Source organism: Chrysemys picta, chromosome 10, assembly GCF_011386835.1.
Source record: "Chrysemys picta bellii isolate R12L10 chromosome 10, ASM1138683v2, whole genome shotgun sequence".
Taxonomy (NCBI): domain Eukaryota; kingdom Metazoa; phylum Chordata; order Testudines; family Emydidae; genus Chrysemys; species Chrysemys picta.
In genome coordinates, this window is record NC_088800.1 from 6,422,513 (window position 1) to 6,436,698 (window position 14,186).

Consider the following 14,186-nt stretch of genomic DNA (forward strand, 5'->3'; position numbering starts at 1 on the left):
TAGGTATTGTTATCCCCACTGTACATATGGGGAACTGAGGCATAGAGAGACTTAGGCCTCGTCTACACTACACTACACGTTCAGGGGGGTGGGTGAAAAAGAACATAAGAACAGCCATACTGGGTCAGACCAAAGGTCCATTTAGCCCAGTATCCTGTCTTCCGATAGTGGCCAATGCCAGGTGCCCCAGAGGGAATGAACAGAACAGGTAATTATCAAGTGATCCATCCCCAGTTGCTCATTCCCAGCTTCTGGCAAACAGAGGCTAGGGACATCATTCCTGCCCATCCTGGCTAATAGCGATTGATGGACCTATCCTCCATGAACTTATCTAGTTCTTTTTTGAACCCTGTTATGGCCTTGACCTTCACAACATCCTCTGGCAAGGAGTTCCACAGGTTGACTGTGCATTGTGTGAAGAAATACTTCCTTTTATTTGTTTTAAACCTGCTGCCGATTCTTTTCATTTGGTGAGACCCATAACATGCCCTTAAAACCATAAAAGCCAAACCCTTGGGCGACATAGTTACACCAATTTAACCCCCCCTGTGTAGACAGTGCTATGTCTGCAGGAGAGCTTCTCCTGTCAACACAGCTATTCCTTCTCAGGTAGTTAACTATGCTGATGAGAGAGCTCTCTCCCATTGGCTTGGAGCATCTTTGTTAAAGTGCTACAGCCGATGCAGGGTTTTAAGTGTAGACTTGCCTTAAGTGACTTACCCAAGGTAATACAAGGTGGGTGAGGTAATATCTTTTATTGGGCCAACTTCTGTTGGTGAGAGAGACAAGCTTTTGAGCCACACAGAGCTGTCCTTCAGCTCTGGGAAAAGAGCTCCCAGCATCACAGCAAAGTGCAAGATGGAACAGCATGTTTAGCATAAGTAGTTAGCACATATTGGAAAGGACCATTCAAGGGAGAGTGGCCTGTTAACACTCGTGTAGTCATAGGACATGAAGAGCGGGTTGGTGGGTTACAGTCGGTCCAGTAACCGATATTACCTCAGCCACCTTGTCTCTGTAATATCCTGGGACCGACATGGTTACAACTACAGTGCATACACAGTCATACAGACTGTTTGTGGTAGAACAGGCCGTTAACACCGTCTCTTCCAAGTCCTAGGTTAGCACTGTAACCACTAGACCATCCTTCCTCTACTCAGTCAGCTATGACCTCTATTAGTGTCACTGCTTGTGAGGGACAAAATTAGTAATGAAAAATGGAAAAGTAGCATCAGTCATAGCCACCAAAGGGCCCAGTCCTGTGAGATACTTGTGCGCTTCCGGTAGGGTGGGCAGCGCTTGGTTGAACTTTGGCCCAAAAGAAGCTACAAGAGAAACAGTTCATCCCATTCTGATCCACTGACGCGTATTTATTCGGATAACAAATGATTTACCCTCATCAAGAGCCCCGCCCTTGGATTTGTGTTGCGGTGCAAATCATTGCATCGCGTGTTTTCATTCTGTTTTACCCTGCTGATAACTCTGATACTATCCTGAGCACAGACGGTGGTGACTGTGTTCAAAGTCTTCAGTCCTCCACACACCCCAGTGATGGCAGGCAGGGAAGGGTAATAAGACAGCTCTGCCCCGAAGGAGAGCAGCACTGTGAAAACACCAGGTGTGGTGGTTTGTTTGATGCAAGGCACAAGGTACACTGAGGCATGGGCAGGGCTCTACCCCAGGTGTGAAGAACTAAAGAGGTCATGGGGTGGGGGGAATTTATATTTCAGGTTGGATGAAAATTAGTTTCTTGATCATCAGAACCTTTTAACCTGCTGTTAATTTTCTTCTTGGCTACAAAAGGCCATTGTTTGGATGAAGGGGAGGGGAAGGCACCATTATAATCTGTAGGAGAGTGCATGGAGGAGAACACGTATGTCTGTGACTCTGAGCTGAGACCGCGGATCAGCGGGCCTCTGTGAGCACAAATGCTTATCCCTGAGCTCGCTGCAAGCTGACAGGTTTTCTGCACAGCAGGGGGTCACTAAATTAACTGTGCACTTGGGCCGTGCAAATTCCTTCTTTTCAGTGGCACCTGGAGCTTCCGATGCCTAGAAACAATTCCATTCCCCTGCATGTGTAATTTTGCGTGTCATTGCCCCTAATTGCATGCTTAAATTGCGCGCTTTTAAAATGCAGCCCTTTTATCAGCAGTAGGTAGTAGAAGGTTTAATAGGGTGTTTGAATTCCTATAAAATTAATCTGTAGCTTTCTGTGATAGGGGATGGGCAGGGAGCCATGTGGTTCATATCCAGTGTTGATAAACTCGTTATAGAGGCAGGAAACATTTTCGATTGGAGCAGTGACAAAATAATTTGGAGGGGAGCCATAAAAAGAGGGGATGTGATGCTTCTAGCACAGTGGAGATTGAAATTGCTGGTGTGTGGAAGCAGCACTGGCAGCTAACATTGACTTAGTGTCTCTGGAGACCTGTAATAGCAAATGCATTTTATTAATGACAATATTCTTTAGGAAATGCTGAGGCATTGTTGCTAGAGGTGGAACTCTCTTGCAAGTGGGATTGTGTGTGTTGGTTTGGAAACCTTCCAGACCAAGACCTGTTCAATTGAACTTTCTCATCGCTGGTAACGGATCGAAGATCTCATTGTGGCAAGCAGGCTGCCCTAAGACATGATGCTGTCTTCTCAGTGTCCGGTAGTTTGTAGCTGTAACATCCTTCCTTTTGACTGAGTGGAGATACAGCACGTTAGGAACCACTTGCCTGGATCGTCATGGGGTTAGAGTGCTAAGCCAGTGGGATGGACATTTTGGCCATTTTTCTGTTGCTTGTTCTTTTTTGACTGTTTATTTACCTTATGATAAACCGTAAGCGTTGTATTATCAGCTATCCAACACCTGCTTTAATGGGTATTCCCTGTGCTTCATCTTTTTCCTCCCCTCTTGGCCTTTGCTGTATTTTGTCTTGTGATTCGTCGCTAATCAGCCCTTGTTCATGATCTTGTTACTGTTAGATCTCTCTGGGTGAATTTTTTGTAACACAGATTTGGTTGTCAGCCGAAGGCTGCACTACTCATGTCTAGCAATCTAGGTCTGATTCTGCTCCCGTCCATGTTGGTTGGGGTTTGGGTCTTTTGTAGTGCTTTGCTCTTTGTTTTTTACCAGTCATCCCACAGAGGTGGAGTTCTGAATGCCAACATGTAAAATACCCATTCTGTTAGAAATTGTGACAAGCCTGAATCAGATCCCCAGGTCCGACTCCTGTTTCTGAATGTTGTGGCAATTTACATTTGGATCCAAATCTGGATCTGAACTTCCTGTCTTGTGCTTACTTCTACAGGGGGCTCTGAACACCCTTGAAGTTAGGTCTTGGCTTATGACTACCTATTCCTGGGAGAATTCTGTGCCAAAAAATTAAAAGTTCTGCGCCAACACAGTAAAAATTCTGCACATAATATTTTAAAATTTTGCAAAATTCTGGAAATTTTATTTGTCAAAATAACACTACATAATCACGCCAGTTTCAGTTAGTTTGGTAATTTATTTCAAAATACCTCTCTGTAAATATGTCTGTTACAATACAGACTCACGCAAAAATGTCCCCAGGAGTAGAGAGTTAAAGAAACCCCTGTGACAACCCAGTTCCAGTTTCTTTGCCCCCTGTTCCCCTCCAAAAGCCCAGCCGGGGAGGCCAGACACTCACAACCCCTCCCCATGAGTCCAGCCGTGGGCCCCCCAGCCAATACATCTGAACCCCCCCCCCCCCCGAGCCCAGTCGTGGGGGTCCCGCTAGCCCAGATACCCACACCGCTTCCCCTCCAGAGTCCAGCTGTGCCCCCCCCACCAGCCCAGACACCCGTCCCCCTACCACCCAGGGATCCAGAAGGAGAAACAGCCAGTTGCTGGGTCCCAGGCTTGTGTGGAGTTTCCTGCACACTGCTCTCTCCTTCCCTCAGGGCCTGTGGGGAGCTGTAGCTGCTAGGAAATTTCTACTCTCTCTCTCTCTCTCTCTCTCTCCTCCTCCTCCCCTCCCCCCCCCCCGGCAGTGTCTTCTGTGCGCGAGCTGGGCTCTGCTGGGTCTAGCAACCCCTAGTGGCAGCCATCAGCACTGCAGCCCATTTCTGGGGGAGGGGCAAAGGAAATTATGTGCAAAAACATTAATTTCTGCAAAATTCTGCATTGCGCAATGATGCAGAATTCCCACAGGAGTAGACTACCGGAAAATGGCCTCTCTCCCCATGTGCATCCGGGTTAAACAGGGTGGTTGGGTATTCTCAGCAAAAGCCTCCCTTCTTTATGGAAAAGTTCTACAGAATTTAGTAAGGGTGAAATCAGTAGGATGACACTATAAAATTACAGGATCTAAGAACACAAACGAATTTCGATAGGCTTTTAGCCATCGTATAGAATGCTATTGCGGGGAGATAATTCTCTATTACATCTTAGAAGGTAGTTAAAGCCCATGGGAAAGCTCTTACTTTGTTTAATTTTGTAGGACTTTTCCTGTGTGTTTACACATCCTATGCTGAAGTTGCATATCTTACATCGACCCCTCTCCCCTCCCCTCCGCCCCCCCCCCAGTGTAGACCAGCCTTACGAGCTGGCACTGTAGCCCAGAGGAGACACTGCAGGTCATTCCTGTAGCCCAGTGTAATGGGTGACCTCTCAGATGTGTGGGAGAGATGTGCGAAGGGGGCTGCCACTTGTGAGTGGCACTTCAGATGCCAGACCCCTGGCAGGGCTGAAGTTTGCGTGTTTATGTCCGATCACGTTAACCGCGAAGTGCCGTGACATCTGTTTGTATAAATCAGGAGACAACCCAAATGTCTTTTCCTTGCAGGGAAGCTGTTGCAGGGGGATTCTCTGGAGCTGAGCTGCAGGGCTGCCTCTGCAAAGGTGACATTAGAGCCGAGCCAAGCCGTGGTGTTGGACTGTAACCTGGCTTCTGTCGAGCAGTTGATCAATATCACGTGGAAGAAGAATGGGTTCCCATTAGTGGAGCAGGAGCACCTTCGTGTGCTTCCAAATGGATCACTCTTCATATCGTCCCCGGCTGCTGCTAAGGAGAGTAAATATCCTGAAGGGACTGGCGCAGAGGGTAATTACTCCTGTGTCTCCCAGAGCGCCTTAGGTGCGGTTGCCAGTCAAACGGCTGCAGTTAGATTTTCAAGTAAGTATTTTTCTGGTATTGATACAGCCTCTTCGGCCTGGCTTAAGAGTGGAGAAAGAATTGTCTAGGAAAACGTGGTTCCTTTAAATGCTGGCAGGCCTCAGAATTGTCTGTAAAATAAGTTACGACGTCGTTGTCTTTCTCCCTCCCCCCCCCCCCCAGTTACATTTTAATTTCCCATGGAACCCTTCCAGATTCCTTCCTGACAAGGCCCTCCTGTTCTCAGAAAGCCAGGCTTTTCCTATGGGACATTATCTTGTCAAGTCCTTTTGTGTCAGGACACACGGTCTGTATACAGAATGCACTGTATTTCCGAAGGCCAGATTCTCAGCTGGCCTAAATCAGTGGGAGTCAATGGAGTTATACCTGCTTACACCGTTGAGGATCTGCTACCTTCTAGCAGTTCTTCAGTGACAAAAAGCAGTTCCGTCCTGTGCTAACCTTGTGTCCTTCCTCCTTTATTCAATCTCTTGATTGGTTGTTTTTCCCCGTGTTATTACAGAAACTGTGGTGCTGGGTCTTGTTAAGTTGAATTATACTGGTGTGTGTGTGTGTGTGTGTATATATATATATATATATATATATATATATATATATTATATATATGTGTATATATATATATATATTATATATATGTGTATATATATATATATATTATATATATGTGTATATATATATATATATTATATATATGTGTATATATATATATATATTATATATATGTGTATATATATATAATAATTATACTGGCACATCCCGAGCTGCACTTTGATTAGCTGTTGATATTAATTAGTGTTACCCAACACATGGCAAGAAGAGTACCTAGGAGAATGACTTACATGGGACCTGAATAATGAGATCAGAGGTCAAAATATTTTCTTAGCATGTCACCATTCACCTAATTCCTTTGGGATCTGCTAGATAATTAGCACTGCTTTATGCTCATTAAATATGGGGAAGTGAGAGGCGGTGTAGTCTTTGAAAGATCTATCCTTGCCCCTAAAGATCGTTCTCCTTTTCTTGAGTGTATTCAGCTCACACATTCTCACAAAGGAGGAGTGGAGGGAAGTGGGAAAACAATACTCTAGAACAATGGATGCTGAAATAGACTGTGCTGGGAAGCAAGGGAAAGGGAATAAGGTTTGTGCGTGTCTTTGAATAATGCAAAGGCATCAGACATTCTGACTTCTCTTCCTTACCTAAGAATTCCATGCTCTAGATGCAAACTACTTGTTGTGCCATGGTAGGTCCCATCTCCCTGGGCCCCATATAGAGGTTGATGAGTCTGCTACAGCTGTGGTTAAAAGAGCAGAGGCCTTTTAGCGCTGGCCGTAGAAAACGCAATATTTAAGACTCTCTGAAGTTCTTGGTTTGTTCCCCACTTGGGTTGGCAACCCACACAGGTGTGTCATGTTACCTGTAACCAGTTAAACTGTTAGCATTTTATTATAACATGTTTTCTGTCATTGATGGTGGTGATTTTTTTTTTAAGTTACCTCTGTGTGTGTCAGTATAGTTCCCTTGGAGTGTGTTGCATTGATGTTTGTGGAGACTGAAGCCCTCTTTGCTCATCTAACCAGTCTAGCATAGGAACTGTAGTCCAAGCTTCTGCTCTCTGTGCCTGTCTAGTGGGACCACCCCACCCCCCGTGGTTGGAGGATCATTTAGACCGCATGACTATTCAGTCCTCTCTCCCTCTGTTGCAGTAGCACTAAGGGCATGAAAAAGGGCATGATCAGCTCCCCAAAGATTCTGAGATACAGCTACGTGAAGAGCAGCAGGTGAAGAGGTGCATTATAAACTTCATCAGAGCCACAGTAGGTTGAATATGGGCTATCTTTAAACTAGGGCCTCCATCAGATGAGCTGCGTGTAAGTTATAATGCAGGGATCGAGAACTGCAGGGCGCTTGATATAAGCAGTGTTGCATCTGTGGTGGCTGGCTTCTTGGTAATTGCTAGGGATCGAACTGGGGATCACCAGAACTAAAAGTCTGTGTTTCTACAGCTTGAGCTAGTTGATAGATGTAACAGCCGTATCCTCTGGATAGGCCCCAGAGGGGGCACATTGCACACTGTCTCTGTATGGGCTGAGAGGAAGGCATGGGTGAGTTCGGCATCCAGAACAGCAAATGATAATTAATGGGTATGGGGGTCTCAAAAATGGAAAGAGAAACCACAATGGGATTGAGAGTCTCAAGACAGGGCGGGAAGAACAATTCTGTGAGATCCTGGCACAGGTGGCAACGAAAAAATTTCAGCGAGCGAAAGATTCGGAAGCACCGTTGTAACTGCAAGGAGCCAGATTGTGCACTGGGGCGCCACCTGAGGAACTTGCCGTGCCAACCTCCCCTTTCGTGCCCAGAAAGGGTCTCGGCTGCTTCTGTTCTGCTCAAACCTGTAGGATGACCCTCTCTGGGTTCAGGGATCTGCAAGTGTGCTCGGGCTTGGGCCAGTGCACGAACATAACCCCTTTCAGCCTGCAGAGAGCCAGAGCATATTCGGAAATGCCTTTAAAGGCAGGGAATGGGGAACTGCTTGCAGTCCAGTTTCAATCAAAAGTGGCTTCAGATGACAAGTGCTGCAGAGCAGAAGACTCTTGCACCAAGAGTAGTTTGATTGTATGCAAGCGTTAATCCATAGAAAGGCATGACCGTGGTGCGTGGTTGGTTGGCTTTCGTTTTTTTGTTTGTTTATTCTGTGGTTCCTTATCTAACAGTTACCTCTTTAACACCGTGAATGAGACATGCTTTGGTAAATAATGGAGAGAAGCTAAGTGGCACTTTTGCAAAATGTACAATAAAAATCAATGCATCTGTCCTACCCGGGCAGTTTGTTGTAAATTACAGAGCTAGTTTAAAGAGCAAATAATTTTAAAGACATTGTCAATTTGAAAATCACACTTTTCTCAAAATGGTTTACCTGCTGTCGTTTACTAGTACTGTGAACTTAGAGAACAATATTTGGGTCTGTTTTCTCAGTGTCGCTCTTTCTCCTGAATAGATGCTCTCCCCTGTAATTTGTTTTGGGTTTTCACACATGACAGTCATTTTATAATAATATATGGAGATATACCTATCTCATAGAACTGGAAGGGACCCTGAAAGGTCATTGAGTCCAGCCCCCTGCCTTCACTAGCAGGACCAAGTACTGATTTTTGCTCCAGATTCCCTAAGTGGCCCCCTCAAGGATTAAACTCACAACCCTGGGTTTAGCAGGCCAATGCTCAAACCACTGAGCTATCCCTCCCCCCTTCTTAGTGATTGCGCAACATGCCTCAGGTGGCACATGACCGGGATTCATCACCAAATTTGGTCTGCTGGTTGGATCATTAGCTTCCCTGGCCCAGGCCGGATACTGAGATGAAGTGCGACATGAATGCTGATTCATGTCCCCCACACATGGCGGTAAGGGATGGAAAACACAAGAAATAGAAATTGTGCAACCACAAAACTTGGCAAGGGGAGCCAGGGTTGGAAACACAATCTGCTCTTGAAGTTACTTGATTTCAGATTAATGGTATCCCTTTAATGTGAGCATTTGCCTGCTAATTATTATTATTTGTATTATGGTTGTTCCTAAAGACCACAGTTACAACAGAGGTCCCATTGCGCTACGTGTTATACAAACACATAGGTAACTTTAAAAAAAAATCTACACCACGAACGACAGAAAACATGTTATAAGAAAATGTTAACAGTTTAATTGATTTATATGTAACATGACACATCTGTGTGGGTTGCCAACCTAAGTGGGGATCCAAACCAAGGACTTCTGAGTCTTAAATATTGCGTTTTCTACTGTCAGCGCTAAAAGGCCTCTGCTCTTTTAATCACAGCTGTAGCAGGTCAACCTCTATCTGTGCCCCAGCCACCAGTAGAGGGAGACAGAGTGCCACAGAGAGTAAGCATTGGTTACATGTATAAAACTTAAAGGACCCTATATATGATGGAATGGATGGATTTACTGAAAGCAATGGGTTCTTACAGGGAGGTAGTTCACAGTGATTGGCACCTGGCAGGACAGGGCCCAGTACACTAACAGCATTACTCATAAACTGCAAAAAGGAAACCAAATATTAGAAGTGTTGAACATTGAGGGTTGTACTCGAACTTGTCATGAATAGGTTACTATGGGAGGTGTGTGTTTCCCTTTAAAAAGGGAGGCCTTCATTGGCATATCTCCTCCTTGAGTCAATCTGTGCAGAAAGCAGGCAAAAAAGAGAAAAGGCGGGGTTGTTTTAACTGGTATGTTAGATGAATTAGTGAGACCTGACAGTACCGGGGACCCTGGCAGGTGAAGTTACCCCCTACGTTTTGTAAAACGAGTTTTTAGGAACACCGATGATCATTAGTAATGTTTCATTGAACTAAACAGAAAATGTAACAAAGGAAAATACAATGGCGTCCCAAAGTGCTCAGATATCATGGAGTTGAGTGCAGAATGGCTAATCGGACAGACGGGTGGACTCACACAGTACTGATGTAGTGCGCTAGGACTCAACATTTTACAGCCGTGTTTAAATATCTCTCCCTTCCCCCAGACAAAAAGCCAACCAAAAACTGTTTTCCTTGTTTTTTAAAGCTATGAAAACATTTCTATTAATATTAGATTTCTTAAAATAATTTAACAAAATCTAAATATTGGGCCTAAACTAAATCTGTGGTGTCCTTTTAATTATAGCTGTGTTGGGAGATCCAGTAACTGTAATTACAAACAGTTATTTTTACACTAGTTACATCTGGGTTGCTCTGAAGTTGGCATTGCTCGATAACTGGTAATAAGTTACTGTAAATGTATTAGTGTTCTTGGTAATGGATAACCCTCAATAAAGCAGTAAGGATTTACAGGAAGATATTACTTGTAAAGTTCCAAAGTAGCTACACACTCTTTTTTTCTTGTTTCTGCCTGCCCTGTGTATTTGTTTCTTAACCTCATCTTGGATGTTGCAGTTAGTGGTGCCAGTCTGGGCAGAACTGGTCAGGCTGGCCAAGTGACTTGTATGGTATGTGCCGGCATAAATAACTATAAGGCCTGCTGGGAAGACTGACTCTTCGTGTTTTCTGAGGAATTTATAATGATAGCCCGCTGCAGACTCCCAGATGCGCTGTGGAAATAGAATAAACTACCTTTAAAAAGCAACTTAAATTTGACCCACGTTGTGCATTTCTACACAGCACTGCCTGGCACATAACTGGCTGCTGTGCACAGGTTTCTGACCCCAAACACACAATCATTTCTCGAGCGTGCGTTTTGGTTTGTACACTGAGATTCTGGGAGGGCCAGATGAACTGGTGCTGACAATTCCAGCACTGGTGAGCGAGCCGTGAGGGAGCATGGATTTTTTTTAAAAGGCAGTCTCCGGGCCATGGCTTGTTTTAAACTCCAGATGCGGGGGGGGGGGGGGGAGAGGTGTCTCTCTTTGGAAAGGGCCTTTCAGACTAGCCATTGAAATGCTTGGAGTCCACTGCGTGTACACTTCTGCCAAATTTGAAACTGGGATTAGGCTGCAGCCGGTCATTCCATCTTGATCCAGTGGTAGCTACGGCAGCATAGAATCATAGAAGCATGATGGGTCCCATCCTATTCTATTACTAATGCATGTAGCTTCAGTGGGGCCACTTGCATTACTAAGGAGGGTAGGGTCAGGCCAGTATGGAGTGCAGTGGGAGCTGAGAGCTCCTGCTACTGGAGCTATAGCTCAGTGGTTTGAGCATTGGCCTGCTAAGCCCAGGGTTGTGAGTTCAATCCTTGAGGGGGCTATTTAGGGATCTAGCACAAAAATCTGTCTGGGAATTGGTCCTGCTTTGAGCAGGGGGTTGGACTAGATGACCTCCTGAGGTCCCTTCCAACCCTGATATTCTATGATTCTGTGGGAGCTGGTGTAAATTATCATAGTCCCACTGAAGGCAACGGAGCAACGGCAGCTTATACCAGTGGAAGATCTGCCCCCAGATGAATTAGTTAAAGATGCTGATGAAGCAATTCTCATGCGGAAATAGTCCGGGGAATTTTGCTGGTCATTTCGAGGTTGGAAAACAGCACTGAATGGACCAGGACCTGATGGGACTGGTAAAAGCACATGGTTGTTTCGTTTGGAGGCTGAGGCCCCGTTTGGGAGCCAGTGATCTCTCTCCAGGTAGGCTGCGAGCTCTTCTTGGGCTGGGTGTCAGGTGTCTCCTCTTCAGTGATGCCTTCCGCTTGTGAAAGCTCAGCTCCGCCTTGGCTACATTAGGTAGCAGCAGGGCAGGGGCTTAATCTTTGGCAGGGAAAGAGATCTGAGGAGAGTCCAAGCTGGCAGTAAAGTGGGAGCTTTATTGCCAACACGCTGATGTCCTCAGGCGCCGGGTGTAGTGTTTTAAGACGCCCTGGGAAGTAGCTGAGAAAGGCATAATGGATTTTGGTCCCAAGCTCTTCGTTCCTCCAGTTCAGTGACTCTGACTGCAGGTGCCAAAGAAAACCAGGCGGTGCTTTTATCCTCAAGACTGCTCGACCGGGCAAGGTCCACGAATCCAGCCCAACACCGAGGGAGCAATCTGACTTCTCAAGCTCCCTGTGGTGTGCGCACCATGCTAGGAAGAGATGTAAACAGACCCTCCGCTTTGCAGAGTAAGACTTGGCTGGATCAAATCTTTTGTTTGCCATTATCCTCAAAAACGCGGGTCACCGCGCCAGATTCTGCGCCCTGCTGTCTACTCGCCTTCTCGTAGATTGAATTGGCAGTAGAGGCCTCACGCTCGAGTCCGCACCTTTGGGTGCCCACGTGCCCATGTGATTGCCCAGATGTGGAAGCTGGACATCCAACTGAGGTGCCTATGTTAGACTATAGAACCCACAGAACGCACCCTTGTCTTGTCACGTTAGAGGCTATTTAGACCTTAAGATAGGTCCTTGGGCTTCAGGTCTCATAGGGTTATAAACTAATCAACCTCGCTACATCTCTCCCAGGATACACTGGTGATATTTGCCCCTCACCTCGATTCCAGGTAATTTGGTGCAAAGCATGGAAAGTATAAAGGGGTTGAGGGGAAAACCATTCACTACACAAGGGAGATCTGTGACCCAGCATGCAAACCCGACCCCTGCTCTGCCCCTCTTGAAGAGTGAGGAGAGCCTAGGTTTGCTTCTGACTCATTGCCAGTGCCTGCCAGGTGGAGGCGAAAATACACAGAAATGGGCAGGCAGGTTTCTCGACCTAAAGAAAAGGGTGGGGGATGGGGAAAGAGCTGTCCTCAAAGGCTGGAGCCGAAGCACAGAGAATCAGCGTGCTCAGACTATGGGTACATCCAGACTACCCGCCGGATCGGCGGGTAGCGATCTGTCTATTGGGGATCGATATATTGTGTCTCGTCTAGACGCGATATATCGATCCCGGAACGTGCTCCCGTCGACTCCGGAACTCCACCAGGGCAAGTGGTGGTAGCGGAGTTGACGGGGGAGCCGCGGCCGTCGATCCCGCGCTGTGAGGATGGGAGGTAAGTCGAAATAAGATATGTCGACTTCAGCTACGCTATTCCCGTAGCTGAAGTTGCGTATATTACATCGCCCCCCCCAGCGTAGACCAGGCCCAAGAGAAAAACAACAGCAAGCCCCAATGTTCGAGTGTCAGGTTTCCAGTGCTCAGTGTGACCTTTCCCAAGGAGATGCACAACCCGGGCCTGGCAGCAATTGGCCCCTCAGGCCTTCCGACCCAATCCCCTTCTAAGCCGCCTTGGTCCCAGAGCCAGGATTCAGCAAAGCAGCTTTCTGTAGGGCTGTTGACTGAACATTTCCCTTTGAAACTGGTTTTCAACTCGCCATGAGAAGTGTCTGCTTTCTGCAGAAGAGTTCGAGGTTTTGTCCAAAAATGACAGTTTTTGCTTATTTCTGCATGTGGGTGCGTGTGGAGAACCCGGCTCTAGATTCGTCCCATTCTGCCTGGTTCTTTTTACTGACCTTTCTGTAAAAAGTTAAAGAAAAAAAAGCTGTCCCGTGTTGAGTGAATACAATAAACGCTCAAGCCTCCAGCTGTTGCCAACCCCCGAGATATGTGGCCCCCTAAGGTCAGTCGGCTTCCAATGCAGGACAGACTAGAATTGCAGAGGGTGGGCACACATCCAGAATATTTTAATAATGTTCATTTCCAGAGCTTCCTTTATTTTTACAGTCTGCGTAATCCCTCGGACTGGATTGAACTGTAACAGATGTATTGGTCTTGTTTTTAAAGGGTGTCTTTGAGCAGCGGGGGTTGCAACCCCACTCTGACACTGTGTTGTTAGTTTGGAGGCGTCATTCTCCAGTCCCCTCGAGGAGAGGCGTTGATGTCTAAGAACTCAGCTGCTGTCCAATGAGAGGCGCTCCGACACAGGTGAACTGTGCAGCGAAGACATACCCAGAGGAGGAGCATGGGCAGGACCTAGAGAGGTTGGAAAAAAAGAGCAGGAAATAACAGGTTGCATTCTGCCGTAGGGGTCCACGCCGGCGACTTTCTGAGCACCTAGTGAGATTAGATCCCTGGATGTCAAGGAGCTTCCATGGGTATTACTGGGGGCAGAATTTGTCCCAGTGTCTTTTGACGAGACGGTAAGGAGGAGGAGCAGTCACTGTATATTGTACGGCCCCCTTCTGAACTCGAGGGGAAAAGTTCTAGACAGTGAAGAGCAGTAAAGTGCGGTAGCAGCTGTCTGTTTAAGTTGCAAAGATTCTACGCTGTCTGTGCTGTCTCGCAAGGTGACTATCCATTTATAAAAGGAAGCAGAGATGAAAGGAAGGGCTTTCCAGTTCAGACTGGTATTGGTTTCAGGCACAGAAAAAGATCTCTCGAGATCTGAGGCATTAATATAATAAAACAATGTAATATCCTAGATTAAAGTCCCTCGCATTTGGAAATTGCTTTCAGAGCTGTTTTAAGAATGTGAGAGCCAATAAATAACCAGTCCTTGACTTAAAAACTAAGCTAGGTTAGAAAATAATGTGAATGCAGTAATATTTTTCTGTGCTATAATACCTCTCGTCCTGTGATCCTAATCACGGTTAATGAATGTGAGGCAGGTAAGTAATATTAGCTGTTTGCCACTGGGG

General features: G+C 46.2%; 1 protein-coding gene across 3 annotated transcripts in view; it reads left to right on the forward strand.

The window, feature by feature from the left end:
• IGDCC4 (immunoglobulin superfamily DCC subclass member 4) overlaps positions 1-14,186 on the forward strand; it is a 167,751-nt gene that overhangs the window by 46,620 nt on the left and 106,945 nt on the right. For 2 of the 3 annotated variants that reach the window (XM_065559187.1, XM_065559186.1), the window contains exon 2: positions 4,799-5,128. The exons of the other annotated variant lie outside the window; for it this stretch is intronic. In XM_065559187.1, the coding sequence (XP_065415259.1) occupies positions 4,799-5,128 (330 nt within the window). The remainder of the gene's footprint in view (positions 1-4,798; positions 5,129-14,186) is intronic. 3 annotated transcript variants of the gene reach the window in all.